General features: G+C 41.1%; 1 protein-coding gene across 3 annotated transcripts in view; it reads left to right on the top strand.

The window, feature by feature from the left end:
* arhgef18b (rho/rac guanine nucleotide exchange factor (GEF) 18b) overlaps positions 1 to 13,853 on the top strand; it is a 60,479-nt gene that overhangs the window by 21,567 nt on the left and 25,059 nt on the right. For all 3 annotated transcript variants that reach the window (XM_047374843.1, XM_047374842.1, XM_047374841.1), the window contains 6 exons: positions 7,472 to 7,539; positions 9,959 to 10,004; positions 11,334 to 11,517; positions 12,175 to 12,281; positions 12,781 to 12,921; positions 13,432 to 13,682. In XM_047374843.1, coding sequence (XP_047230799.1) covers positions 7,472 to 7,539; positions 9,959 to 10,004; positions 11,334 to 11,517; positions 12,175 to 12,281; positions 12,781 to 12,921; positions 13,432 to 13,682 — 797 coding nt within the window. The remainder of the gene's footprint in view (positions 1 to 7,471; positions 7,540 to 9,958; positions 10,005 to 11,333; positions 11,518 to 12,174; positions 12,282 to 12,780; positions 12,922 to 13,431; positions 13,683 to 13,853) is intronic.

The raw sequence follows: 13,853 nt of genomic DNA, 5'->3' as shown, positions 1-13,853 counted from the left end.
ATAAAGTTAATTATTTTCCATAATGTAATGATGAAAATTTAACATTCATATATTTTAGATTCATTGCACACTAACTGAAATATTTCAGGCTTTTATTGTCTTAATACGGATGATTTTGGCATACAGTTCATGAAAACCCAAAATTCCTATCTCACAAAATTAGCATATCATTAAAAGGGTCTCTAAACGAGCTATGAACCTAATCATCTGAATCAACGAGTTAACTCTAAACACCTGCAAAAGATTCCTGAGGCCTTTAAAACTCCCAGCCTGGTTCATCACTCAAAACCCCAATCATGGGTAAGACTGCTGACCTGACTGCTGTCCAGAAGGCCACTATTGACACCCTCAAGCAAGAGGGTAAGACACAGAAATAAATTTCTGAACGAATAGGCTGTTCCCAGAGTGCTGTATCAAGGCACCTCAGTGGGAAGTCTGTGGGAAGGAAAAAGTGTGGCAGAAAACGCTGCACAACGAGAAGAGGTGACCGGACCCTGAGGAAGATTGTGGAGAAGGGCCGATTCCAGACCTTGGGGGACCTGCGGAAGCAGTGGACTGAGTCTGGAGTAGAAACATCCAGAGCCACCGTGCACAGGCGTGTGCAGGAAGTGGGCTACAAGTGCCGCATTCCCCAGGTCAAGCCACTTTTGAACCAGAAACGGCGGCAGAAGCGCCTGACCTGGGCTACAGAGAAGCAGCACTGGACTGTTGCTCAGTGGTCCAAAGTACTTTTTTTGGATGAAAGCAAATTCTGCATGTCATTCGGAAATCAAGGTGCCAGAGTCTGGAGGAAGACTGGGGAGAAGGAAATGCCAAAATGCCAGAAGTCCAGTGTCAAGTACCCACAGTCAGTGATGGTCTGGGGTGCCGTGTCAGCTGCTGGTGTTGGTCCACTGTGTTTTATCAAGGGCAGGGTCAATGCAGCTAGCTATCAGGAGATTTTGGAGCACTTCATGCTTCCATCTGCTGAAAAGCTTTATGGAGATGAAGATTTCATTTTTCAGCACGACCTGGCACCTGCTCACAGTGCCAAAACCACTGGTAAATGGTTTACTGACCATGGTATCACTGTGCTCAATTGGCCTGCCAACTCTCCTGACCTGAACCCCATAGAGAATCTGTGGGATATTGTGAAGAGAACGTTGAGAGACTCAAGACCCAACACTCTGGATGAGCTAAAGGCCGCTATCGAAGCATCCTGGGCCTCCATAAGACCTCAGCAGTGCCACAGGTTGATTGCCTCCATGCCACGCCGCATATAAGCAGTCATTTCTGCAAAAGTATTGAGTGCATAACTGTACATGATTATTTGAAGGTTGACGTTTTTTGTATTAAAAACACTTTTCTTTTATTGGTCGGATGAAATATGCTAATTTTGTGAGATAGGAATTTTGGGTTTTCATGAGCTGTATGCCAAAATCATCCGTATTAAGACAATAAAAGACCTGAAATATTTCAGTTAGTGTGCAATGAATCTAAAATATATGAATGTTAAATTTTCATCATGACATTATGGAAAATAATGAACTTTATCACAATATGCTAATATTTTGAGAAGGACCTGTAAGTAATTCTTAGAGCCAACAGCAGAGAGAGCAATAAAAACAGAAAATGTGTAAAAGTTAATCAGCATTTAGAAGTAAGTTAAATGGTTGAAATGCAGCTTTTCACTCCCCCGGAACAGTTCACGTATGGTATGTGCCTGATTTTGGGAAATAGAGCAGATACAGAAACGAGAAGGAAGTGGATGCAATGAAACTGTTTCTTGTTGACTCACAGAGGCACACGCCAACACGTCAGCTCTAAAATAATGAAAATGCTTTTAAGAGGCTTGCTGTACAAAAGGACACAGGTTGACTATTTTAGCAGCAATTTTAGTTTAATGCTAATATTTTGAGAAGGACCTGTACACCCTCAGGTGGACTGAACAAGATTTTCAGCAGCTGCCATGCTTTAACCATCCACTGCTCCCCGCTAGACTGGATAGTGGTCTGACACGTGCAGTAGCTTGACGAGAAGCACCACATCCAGCAGTTTCTGTCATTAATGTTACTGGGCTGACTGTCGTTCATTACACATGAAAGCAAACCGAATTTTAAAATGAAGTTGTATCACAAGCAAGGATTCGCCACCGTGGTGAATTGCAGCCAGACTGAGCTCACCACAGAGCACTTTTATTCGCCAAGCTAGCGAGATCCCTGCCCAACCTCCAAGATCATAAATGGCTGCCTAACTTAGTGATCTGAAAAGCAGCTTATCTGCACCTCTGATGATTTGTGTTTTATCAAAAACAGTACACTAAAACCTTTTAGCACAAGTAGCCACCAGCACTTGTTCACTTATGTCCGTTTCAGTTCTTGCTGGGAGTTTTTGGATTTTTTTCTCTGTGCCTCTCTTAAAAAGTTTCAGATGAATTTAAGATGGCTGTGCTTGAACAACTCATTTGTCTGGCTGTTGGGTCTTACTAGGTTTACATCAGAGTAACTTTGACTTGCAAATAATTTCTACCAGTGTTTCTTCTGAATACAACCAGAAAAGGCAGCCCAAGTACCACATGTGGTACTTGTATCACAGTTTAAGAACCGCAGTGTTGGGTTATGAAGTTCCATTTAACCTTACGATTCGGGCCATTTGTCCAAGCCGGTGATGTCCTCTGCTGAAGCTTCATTAGCCTGAGCTACAGGAATGGACATTACGGTTCAGCCGTTTTGCTTTCTAGCCATAGAAATCAATGGATTTTCCCCCTCTTTGACTGGGTCACATGGTGTTAATTGTACTTGGCAAGTCTGCCAGGGAATAACAGCCCACTCCACTGACTCCAAGTCTCGCCTACCTCATCCTATTAGTGCATGTGTTACTTTTTAACATGCCAAGTTTAATATATGACTTTTAGAGGATTTTATTTCCACATTACCTAAAGTATTGAAGTTTCCGCTGGTGCTACTTTTAGTATTTTAGCAAAGCCTTATTTAAAAAGGCAGGAATAGTTGCTAATGCTACTGTTTGTGTGGAAGTAGGACTGGAACTAACATTTTAAGCCAACTTTTTGTTGGAAGTATCCTCTGCTAAACTGTCAACCGTGATTTCAGTGAAGCACGGAGCCACATCTATAACTCCTTATTTGTTTTAGCCAACCCAGATGTGGTTTGAGTGTACAGCTTCCCTCCCTCCTATGGTTAGAGGGTAACTCAGGTTTTATTATGTTGGCCATCTTTTTTTAGCGAGATGTATGACCACAAGAGATGTTTAGTTTCACTCTGATGGTCCGTTTATTCTAAGTCGGTCCTTTTTTTTAACATTTCGTCATCAGTTGACTTGCACACAGGCCTAAAAACTCAGGCAGCTGGTGGCATTCTTGTTCTTTTTGGCTACTTTGTGTGGCATTCTTATAGCATCTAGAATGTGTTGAGACAAACTGTGCAGTTTGAGCGTGGAGTTGAAGCAATTTTCAGTTAGAAAGCACTTCTACAAATAGGTATAGATATGATTTTTGTAACATACAAAAAAAGGGGAAGATGTCGGGGAAATTCAGTGAATTCTTCTGTAACTTGTTATGTCATGGTTAATCAGATGTTGTAATTAATGTTCTTCAATACAATAACTGATAACTTGTGGAGAAGGACTGGGATTAAGTGTACATTTATTTTCCTTTATCTTTATGTTGTATATTTCCTGATTATTTGACTAATGTTGTGTAACATTGTGTAACACTCCCCACCCTGTGATTGGGCCTACAGTTCTGGATTTAACAGTGTTTGGAAGCAGCTTGTGTTTCATCAGATCCCAGCATCATCTCTAACATAACACAAGGCACGGTACACAGTCTGCAGTGAGCTGGGCCCCATTTGCACTTCACAAGAGTGACTCAATGACGTGTGCGCTGTTGGCAACCACTGCACTGCTCGTTCACTAGTCAGCAGATGTTAGGCGATTGTGGTTTTGATGCTTGCCTCATGGGTCGGCTGCTGACACGAACAAGTGACCGGACCTCATCACATTGCTCATTAGCAGCAGAGCTGGTGGACCCTTACTGATTTGGTCAACCCAAGGATGTATCACCCGGTCCTCATACACTGAGCACTGGCTGGTTTCAGCGTAGATTCTGGTGAGGCATTTGTTTGGGTTTTTCTAGACGTCATGATGACATGTTCTGGTATATCAGTGGACAAAAGGCACAGTGTTCCTGCCTATCATTGGTTAATATTTGACCTCCATTAAAATGAATCCGAACTCGGTTAGAGGATGAACAGCTGTGCATCAACAAGGTGTTGATGCAGCAACACTGTGACTAAATGTCGTCCGGGTCCATTCACCTGATATCCGAGGTGGGATATCAGGTAAATCTTACCATTACTTATCAATGCGATTTAGTAATCTTGAACACAAGAAGAGTTTAGTGTCTTTTGTCATCATGTGTCTTGCCTGATAAATCCAGTCTGATAGAGAGATTATTCTTGTTTTCTGTGCTCTAATCCTGTGACTCCTGATCTGTTTTTTCCTTAAAGCTAGAAAGCAGTTGGTTTGGCACCTGTTTCCATTGTTTTACTCACATGGCTGGCCTGCTTTCCCATTTTAGCAAGCCTTGATGTAAACAATCATTACCTTGACACATCTGTAGTAATTCTTGACATATACCAGTAAGCAGGACAAGTCGCCACCGATGAGCAAATCAGTGGCACTATTCTTGTTGGCACATTTTCTTCATTAAACAGAGACTCAGAGAGTTAAAGATCAGCTTGGATGCACACATCAGCTTTCACTGTGGTGTAAAGATATATCATATTTAAACAAAGGCAGTGTATTCCACCAAGGTTATGGCAAGATCAGCGTTTAATTGCTGGAGGTTTTGACATCAGTGTTTTCTTCTTCATCTGCCTTACCTACTCTCTGCACAGACTGTTTACCTGCAAGCCTTACAGCTAAAGATACAATCATAGATTTCTGGCCAATTTCTTATCTCCAGTTGTTGTAAAGCTTTGACCTGCTGACCAGTCCTTGCTACACCTTTCTGATTCTGTTCTTAGCTTTTGTAGGATAATTTTATTGACAATGTTGTCTGTGCATTTATTTATCTATATGTGTAATTGTACAGTTGAATGGCTTTATTAGTTGCTATTATTGATTTGGCTTTTGTTTTGATGTTTTCAGTTTCTTATGTTTCATTTTTCGGAGTTTCCTCATATATTATGTTTTCTTCCAGGAAGCTTTGTTTCTAGTATGTGTATTTATTAACATATCCATGATCATCATGCATGTGTATCTTTTTACTGATTGATTTTGAGGGAGTCATTTGGGTTGGGGTTTTTTCTTTAATCTCTAAAGCACTTTGTTTTAGTCTTTGTCCAAAAGTGAAATAAAAATAAAGTTTGAGTTATAAGTGGTGGAGGTAACATCACACTGCTAATCGGAGGGCAGATGCTTCAAAATAAAATTCTACCATTATCTTATGTCAAAGGTTGTGGAGTTAATTTAAGCCATGTTTATATTAGCCCTGCCATTCTGCTTTACCTAATGCTGCCTTTCCTTCTCTGCCTTATCTGTTCTGTGCTTACCTGCATGCTGCGCTAATCAGAGATAAGGGGATGTAAGAACAGCATTAGTCTTCCTGCCGTGAGCGGCCATTATTTATTTAGTCGGAGCAGAGGCGACATCACACTGTGTGAGTGAGAGGGCTGTTGCCGTAAAACAGGGTTTTACTAATTTAAAACAAAGACTAAGGATTGCTCGGTTGACATTTTAAGCCCTTTGTAGCATCCTATAAAAGTAATACGTTTTGTTTGAGGTGTTAGCTTCTTCTTTTCAGAACCAGCAAAGGGTGCAAAATAACCAGAACAGTAACCAGATTAAAACAGTGTATATGAATATCTTGCACACTGTTTAAACAGGCCTACTTAGTAAATGCAGTTTCCCTTTTAAATAGCTTATTATGCAGAGACGGCCAGACCTCCCTCTCCCCATATCCCTCCTCCAGCTCCTCTGGGGGTTCCCAGGCCAGCCCGAGAGACATAGTCCCCCCAGCGTGCCCTGGTCCTCCTCCCGGTGGGACGTGCCATGTAACACCTCCCGGTGATAGAAATACGTTCTTTCTGCAGTAAACCGAAAAGTGTTTTGATTAGCGTGACTTGCTCCAAGTAGCACTTAGTTCTGGTGGGTCCACTGACCGGAAAGATCCAGTCACTGGTCAAATTCTCTGCGCATCTCCATTCAAAGCAAACACGAATGTAATACATGTTTGACTACAGCTAAGAACCCTAAAACATTCCCTATGGAAATCTTCTACAGATTATAGATTAGCAGGTATGTAAAGGACAGGTGGAGATTATGAACAGTTATAAAACATTACAGTAACAGCAGTTTAGTGAGAAACTTATTAGAATAAATGAAACACAGGAGGGGACCAGGCTTTGGAAATGGTTACAGTTGGTGGTGTGTCCTATGTTTGTATTGTGCAGCTCACAGGGCTGGCCTGTTACCGTTGTCAACAAGCTATGATTCAAAGCAGCCTATCATGTCCTGTGTGACAGAGGCAGGGTTGTGAGTTAATTTTAATGGAATATAAATACATTTTTCTTGCTTTGGGCTGTTTTGAGTTAGTATGCTACTATAATAATTGTATAAGTAAATGGCTCGCTATTTAATAGCAGAGCTGTTGATTTGCAAAGTGAAATTACAGTACCTGTTGTCTAAAACAGTAAAAGTATTTGAATTTGCAAGAGTATAAGCACACTTGCAAACAAAGCAAAAGTTTGACTTGTGTTTAATCCTCTTATTCTTTTGGACTGAAAGACTTATTTTTTAAATGGAGCAGCTTTCATGGCTGGTTCTAGGCCTAGGTCTTTTTCCAGGTTTTAACTGGTTGGACTGGATTCTTACTTTGCATGTTGATAGCCTATTTTGTTTGGCAAGCCCCATCCCCCAGGCTGGGCTTGTTTTGTTTACTTCATCTCGCTTGCCTTAAATGTCCAGGTCCCATCACTGAAAACGTTTTGTTTCAAATCTGTTTTGTCTCTGATTAGAAAGAAGGGACTAACTGTCTGTTTTTGTTCATTATCATCTCAGATTTCTATGTCTGCAAATCGACACAGATGCAATCACTTGTTTCAACTGAATCGGACAGGCCTAGGTTTACTTCCCATACAAAAAGAGTAGTGGACACAAAGAGAAACTTGTTACCAGGAAAAAGGGGGTGTTTCTGCTCTGCTCTCTCACGTGACAATGATGTAGAGGCAATCTGCTGTTTTTAAGCTGCAAAAACCCTTCTCCACGAGCTGTGAAGGGATTTGACTGAAATGATTCTTTTAGCCTCTTCAGTATTTTTAAGCTTTAACTTCAGGAAAATTGTACTTATAGTACCACATTTCTATCTACAATCATGCTAGCAGCCTTGTCTCTTCCCTTTCTTAGTACTGTCTAAATATTGTTCGGCTATACTAAAGAGACACTGACTCCAAGTTCTCGTCTTGTTTTTCAGATTGTGTTGTGAATGTTCACAAGAGCTGCAAGTCTCTGCTGGGTGAGTGTACCAGCACCAAGAACAAGGTAAACATTACACTTCAGAGACAATAAGAGCACCAAGGCCAAGGTTTTGGTCACATTAGTACCTTAATGTTCACTCTGTCATACAAATGTGCGCAAACACTTTGGAGACTTGAAATAAATAAACGGTTTTAAGATTCTAACATAAAGGGCTTTGTTGGTGTACAAGTATGAAACCTAAAGTCTGTGAAGCATCTTTAGTGATACACAAAGAAATGCACCGGCGACAAGGATCAGTTGATTATAACTTGACTGGCCCAGATCAGTGATCCACTGGATGGAAACTAACTTCAGATCAGTCAGAGTCCCATATTAACCGCTACCAGGACACTCTGACAGCTAGGGGTGGAGGATAAAATCTTTGTTTCCATGTATAGAGATGCAGACCGCGCACGCTCTGAGTCGATCAACAAATGTCAAAAGTTGATTATTTAAATGTTTATTTAAAACATCATTTTGAGGAAAGGCAGAACTCAGAAGGGTGACAGGTTCTGGTGAACACGTTACAGAAGAAAACCAAGGGGCTAGCCGTGCAAGACATATAGTACATCCTAGTACAGATTTTAAGAAATATCTTTTGATGTTTTAATCTTCTTTTCTGAGGTGTTTATTCTCCTATTTTTTTAACTAAACATCTTGAGCTCTTCATTATTAGTGGTGCAAAGAGGGGGGCTGGTGGTGGTGTAGTTAGTGTGGGTGTGTTGGGGGGTAGGGGCACTATGTTACGTCAACAATCAATTAAAAATTGCTTTGTAACCTTAATAGTAATCGAATCATGAAATGCCTAAAGATTGCCAGCCTTACTGCGAACACTCTTCAGTGTGGGAGTTGTTACTGAAGGAAGAAGATTCAAAGTTAGCTGTTTTCAGTATGAGTGAGGTGTTAAAAATGAATTTAGAACCAAGTAAAAGAATATGGAAGCTGGATTTTTTTTTTATGGAGGCATGTCAACTGTTCCTTCTTACTGCTACTTTTAAAGGAATGCGTTTTATCTTTTTGATTTAAAAAGTATGTCATGTAACATGCTACATTAGGAAATGTTGGCAAAAGGCTCTACTTCCTTATGCTTAATGCTTGGAATACACACAGGGACTGTTGGTTACAGGTATAATCGAAACAAATGATAAATTATTTAAAGATTTCCATTAAAAACGATACAAACTGATCCAGCCTCTTACAGCAGAGGTGCAGACGAACAGACACTGCCCCTCTCATGCCTTGCAGAGGGGCAACTGAATGATCTTGATATCTAAACCTGCTGTTGTTGGAAAGCTTTAAACTGTGCTGTCATGGCAAGGATGTCATCAGACAAGGGATATGTTTACTTTGAGTCAAACGAACGGGAAAAGCTTAAGGATGCCTGTTAAACCCCGATGCTAACATGGTGTTACAAAGCCAGATACAACCAAGGCGAAGCGTCTTAAACACCAACACTGTGTTGGCTGAGAGACATTTTAAAAGGTTAGTAAAGCTCCTGTGTCTGCTACAGCAGAGACATAAAGATGCCAGGCAGCATAAGCTAAGAGGATTTGTTTAAATATTGATCAACATACAGATTGTTGGCAGACGGGGAAACACGGGTAGGAAATGGTGAAGTGACGAAATGGTCAATGCACCCCTCTGTATTACTCAACTCTGTTTAGTAGTAAAGGATTTCGCAGCTAATGTGGCTAATAATAAAATCAGCAACAAACGGTGGACTCAGACTGAAGCTGCCGATTAGAACAGAACCTACTCAGAACCAGTAGAAACTATTTTCAGCATTTGTTTTTTACCCTAATTTATGTAATGAAATTATTGTCACTCTGTAATTTGTTATATTTTTCTGATCTTTCTTAGAAAGAAATGTGTACCTTCGAAAAAGGTTCCTGCGTTACTGAAAATGTGGTCGAGTATCGAATAGTTTTGGTATCAAATTTAAAAGATCAGTATCGTGGCGACCCTAAAGTGAAAGTTGCTAACTCCTTTTCAGTTGGAAAATGGTTGTTCAGATACCTCTGTCCCAACCTCTAACCCAGATAACTTTACAGCATTTTTAAACCGACATCTCTGTAACGTTGGAAACTTTGTTCTTTTTCACTCAAATACCAGTTTATGCAGAAAGCTGAAAATTTTAATGTTTGGAGTTCTTAAAGCGAAATTAAAACCGCCATGTGCAGAGCTTCGCTATATCGGTGATTATTAATTGGCCAAATGATCTCTGATTGGTGCAGCTCTTCTAGCGTAAAACCAGATGATACATTACCAGCTTCATCGTTCTGTGCAGGTCTTTGCTGTGTGAACCCTCTTGTCCTGCAAAGAATATACAACAATGTGCAGTTAAAGGATCTGGTCATAAGATTAGACTTCTTTTTTTTTTAAGCAAATAAAACATTAAATTCTGGGATCAAATGAACTGACGATCCTAATTTTCATCCCACAGAGAGATTCTTACTCGAGGGGTGGCGGATCAGTATCTCCTAACCTTGGTAAGTAGAATATTTAATTGTAGTATTACTTATGGACCAAATTATCACTTTAACTGTGACAGATTCTTTTATGAATGACGGGGAGCTTAAGCTCTTAGAATGGCCAATTAGAAATCTATCTATGTGTTTAGATAAGTCTAGTTCTTTGGTGTGTGTTTCTTTGTACCCACTGAGCGTAGAGTGGGGAGATGGGTCTCCCACAGTCAGTAGATAAAGGTGATGATTAGCCGTCAAGAAGAGTCATGTGCTGCACCTGTTTCTCTCTTCTTCAACTTCATTTGGAGATGTTATTTAAATATACAAGCCTTACAAATATGTGATAAACACATGAGAAAGCTAATAATTTGACTTCAGTGCATAATAAAGTGGAAATACTTTAGCTGGACTGCTAAACTATAATTTGTTTGCATAGACCACCTGCTTAGTAAAGTAAGTTAATTGTAGTTGTTGTTTTCTTTAGAATTTAACTGTAATTAATTTGTTACATTATGACTTTTTTTACGTTTGATGGTTGTATCAGCTCATCCGTTCGGAGAAACCTCAGTCGCTGTTGCTTATTGCATCGCCAGCAGGTGCGAATGCATGTGATTGAACCCACAGGAGACATGTGAGGCTGCAGCAGTGTCGAGCTTTAGTTAATTTCCTGTAGCAGCTGGAGTCCTGTCAGCCACACCTGGTTTCTCCACGTCTCGCTCCGGCCAATCAGTGGTTTTGCGCAGGGGGTCGGAAACAGAACGAGCAGAGAGAGGATTGATGAGAACCGAAGAAACAGAATTTGTTAGAAGCACAGAATGATCTTTCCAGAAGTTACTGCTGGAACCGGGTTGCTGGGGAGTCTGAGTTGGTTTATATAAAGACCGGTCTGTGAGCCGCTTCCAGTACAGTCACAACCCTTTACTAAGTTGTTGGGACTAAGTTGTGCAACCTCACCTTGGAACTGAAATTTCTCTGCGTTAGAGACATTTGCGATGGACCTCACAGTTGTCAAAGAAGCCGGGAAAACGGTCAGGGCCTCCAAAGGTGCCTCCAACACTGCCAGGGCATTTTCCCCGTCTTTCTCTGCCTCATCGTGGGGTCTCTCTGGACATGTAGGCATGCGGGTTTTGATGCACCGCGACATGATCACCTGCCGGTTCTATCGATCCCTACCTCGATCCTGGCTGAAAAAATACTGGGGTCAATTTGGGAAGGATTCAAACAAGTCGTCATATTCGCCACTTCGCTGGTCATCTTCTCCTTTCTCACTGTCCTCTCCTCGTTTGTCCACATGTTCCTCCAACATCCAGTCTTATTTCCTCCGTTCACCTGTGTCTCGTCTCTCTTTCCCAGCGCTGAAAGACCGCGACAGGGAGAAGGATCAGGCAGGCACAGCCACATCTCAGGCTGCAGATGGCCACCGAGGGTTTCCCAGCATCCCAGGCATGACCGTTAGTTCGTTTGGACCCAGCACTCACCTTTCAGCCAGCTTCAACAGCAGCTTTGGTACCAGCCTCCGTCACCACAGTAGCTCAGGGTGGGTACTTCAACCAAGAATTGGCACTATAGTGAGCTTCTTCATGAAATGTAAAAGTAAATAAAGAACATTTTAATATTCTTGTCAGTATTGTACCCATTATCTCCACTGTGCCGCATATTAAGGAGAGCATGTTGGTTGACATGTAGATGCAAGCCGTCTTTTCTAAAAGAAAATCTTCTAAAAGAAAATCTTCTAAAAGTCCATACAGAGTAAAAAAAACAAAAACAAATAACTACATGTTTAGCAATATGTTTGCAGCAATACTTTAGAAATATCTCTCCTTTGCCTTCCTGCACACTTTTTCACAAATGAATTGATCTTGAGATACTTTTAATGACTTTTGAAATGATTATTTTGCTTCTACTACAGAGCTGTCCTAAAGATCTGACAGCAGTAGGCTACAGTGTGTTTTAAAAAGCAAACTTAAAGCGAATCCTTTCAGATTGTCTTTTAGTTGACTCTTAGTAGAATAGATCATTTGTTATTTTTCTTATTTTAATTGCTGTTCAATGCTCTTGAAGAGACTTCATATTGATGTATAAGCTTCTAGCTTTTAAACGTCTTGGTTGCATATTTTTTGTATATGGTGGGAGAATAATTTTTGTGGAGTTATGTTGCATCAGTTTGATTGGACCTGTGTTTGTCCCGACTCAGATCCCTTCCCGGGGACATGGATGAAACAGATGCTCTCCGCTCAAAACGCTGTAACGACGACGCCATTTCTCTCGCCCCTTCCATCGCTGAGTCTATCATCGTAGAAGGTGAGCAGACGCTCTCACGGCGGAGCTGAAGATCAAGTTCATCGGCTCCTCTCTTAGCATTATTTTCTTCTCAAAGAGTCATCAGGGAGATGTTGCTGCTTTCACTGACATGACTGCCCTTTACAGACTGTCCAGTGTTTGAACCTGTTTGTCTTCAGGGAGTTTTCATAAAACCAGAGAAAGAGAGTGTGTGGAGGATGTTTTGCTGAGTCATGATTTTAGCTGACCTGCGTGGGAGAGATCAGACTAACTGGAGACTAAAGCTCCATGTTTGTCCCAGCGTTCAAAGTTTTATTGGATTTAGTTTAACACTGAAGAGCCCAAATTTAATGCATTCCTGAAGATTCATCAATTCGCAAGGCAGGCTAGTTTTTCAAGATGTTTGTTCTTGTTGAGTATTTGGTTCACGTTCATCAGATTTTTCCATTCAACCTTAACTTTCCCTTGTTAAAGAACAAATTATGCCATAGCATTTCATGTCTCTGCCGCTTCTCTTCAGATTCACACTATGCAGCGGTGCGGGCTGACCTGGAGTCCGACGCTCAGGACTTTGAGGCGGACTCCTGGAGCTTAGCAGTCGACCAGCAGTATCTGAAGAAACATTCAAAAGATGTGGTGAAAAGACAGGATGTTATTTATGGTGGGTGCGAGTTCGCTTCTTACGTTGACGCTTGTAAATGCTCAGTCAGGGATAAAACATCTGTGTTCAGTGATAACAGGTTGAGAGTTGTTTTTCTTTTAACAACTGCATACTGAGTTAGCAAAAACAAATGATTTGTTTTATTTTGTTGTTTTTCCTAATCTTTGTCAAATTATGGCTGGTATTAATCCACAATTTCCTCAGGTAGACTCTGTTTAAATGTATGAAATTGAAACGGGATTAAATTTGACTTCATTAGGCTGGTCCTGAGAGACTTCAGTGATTATAATTCAGTTAATCTTGTTTATTGTTTTTTATAAAAACCTGAAATCACATTTATGTTTTATGTTGGTATTTTCACATCAATGTTATCCTGCTTCCTAAAACCCGACTTTGATATATGAAACCAGAGATTACATTAATACGTTTTAGGGATCAACTTCAGATAAATGCATCTCAGCATGTTTTGCTGAGCGTATATTAAAACCGAACTGATGTGATGTTCTGTAGAGCTAATGCAGACAGAGATGCACCATGTGAGGACACTTAAAATAATGCTGCGCGTTTACGTCCGAGAGATGAAGGAAAACCTCCAGATGGACTCTGGCCGACTGGACTGTCTGTTCCCCCGCTTGGAAAACCTCCTCGACCTTCACACGCATTTCCTGTCGTGTCTCAGAGAGCGGCGGCGAGAAAACCTCGCCTCGCCCAGCGAGAAGAACTACACTATCAACAGGGTGGCAGACATCTTAATCGCTCAGGTATGGACGAGATACGCACCAGTCAGACAGCTATAGGAAACTACCAGTCATCTCCTACTTCCCAACACGTAGTGACGTCATCCTCCTCCAGCAGCTGATTCCCTCTGTTATCCCACAGTAGAAAAGCAGAGGTGCTTACTCAGTCCAGATGCTGCTCTGATGGCATTTTGG

The sequence above is a fragment of the Girardinichthys multiradiatus genome, chromosome 9 (genome assembly GCF_021462225.1).
Source record: "Girardinichthys multiradiatus isolate DD_20200921_A chromosome 9, DD_fGirMul_XY1, whole genome shotgun sequence".
NCBI lineage: Eukaryota > Metazoa > Chordata > Actinopteri > Cyprinodontiformes > Goodeidae > Girardinichthys > Girardinichthys multiradiatus.
This window is presented reverse-complemented; position numbering and strand designations above follow the sequence as displayed.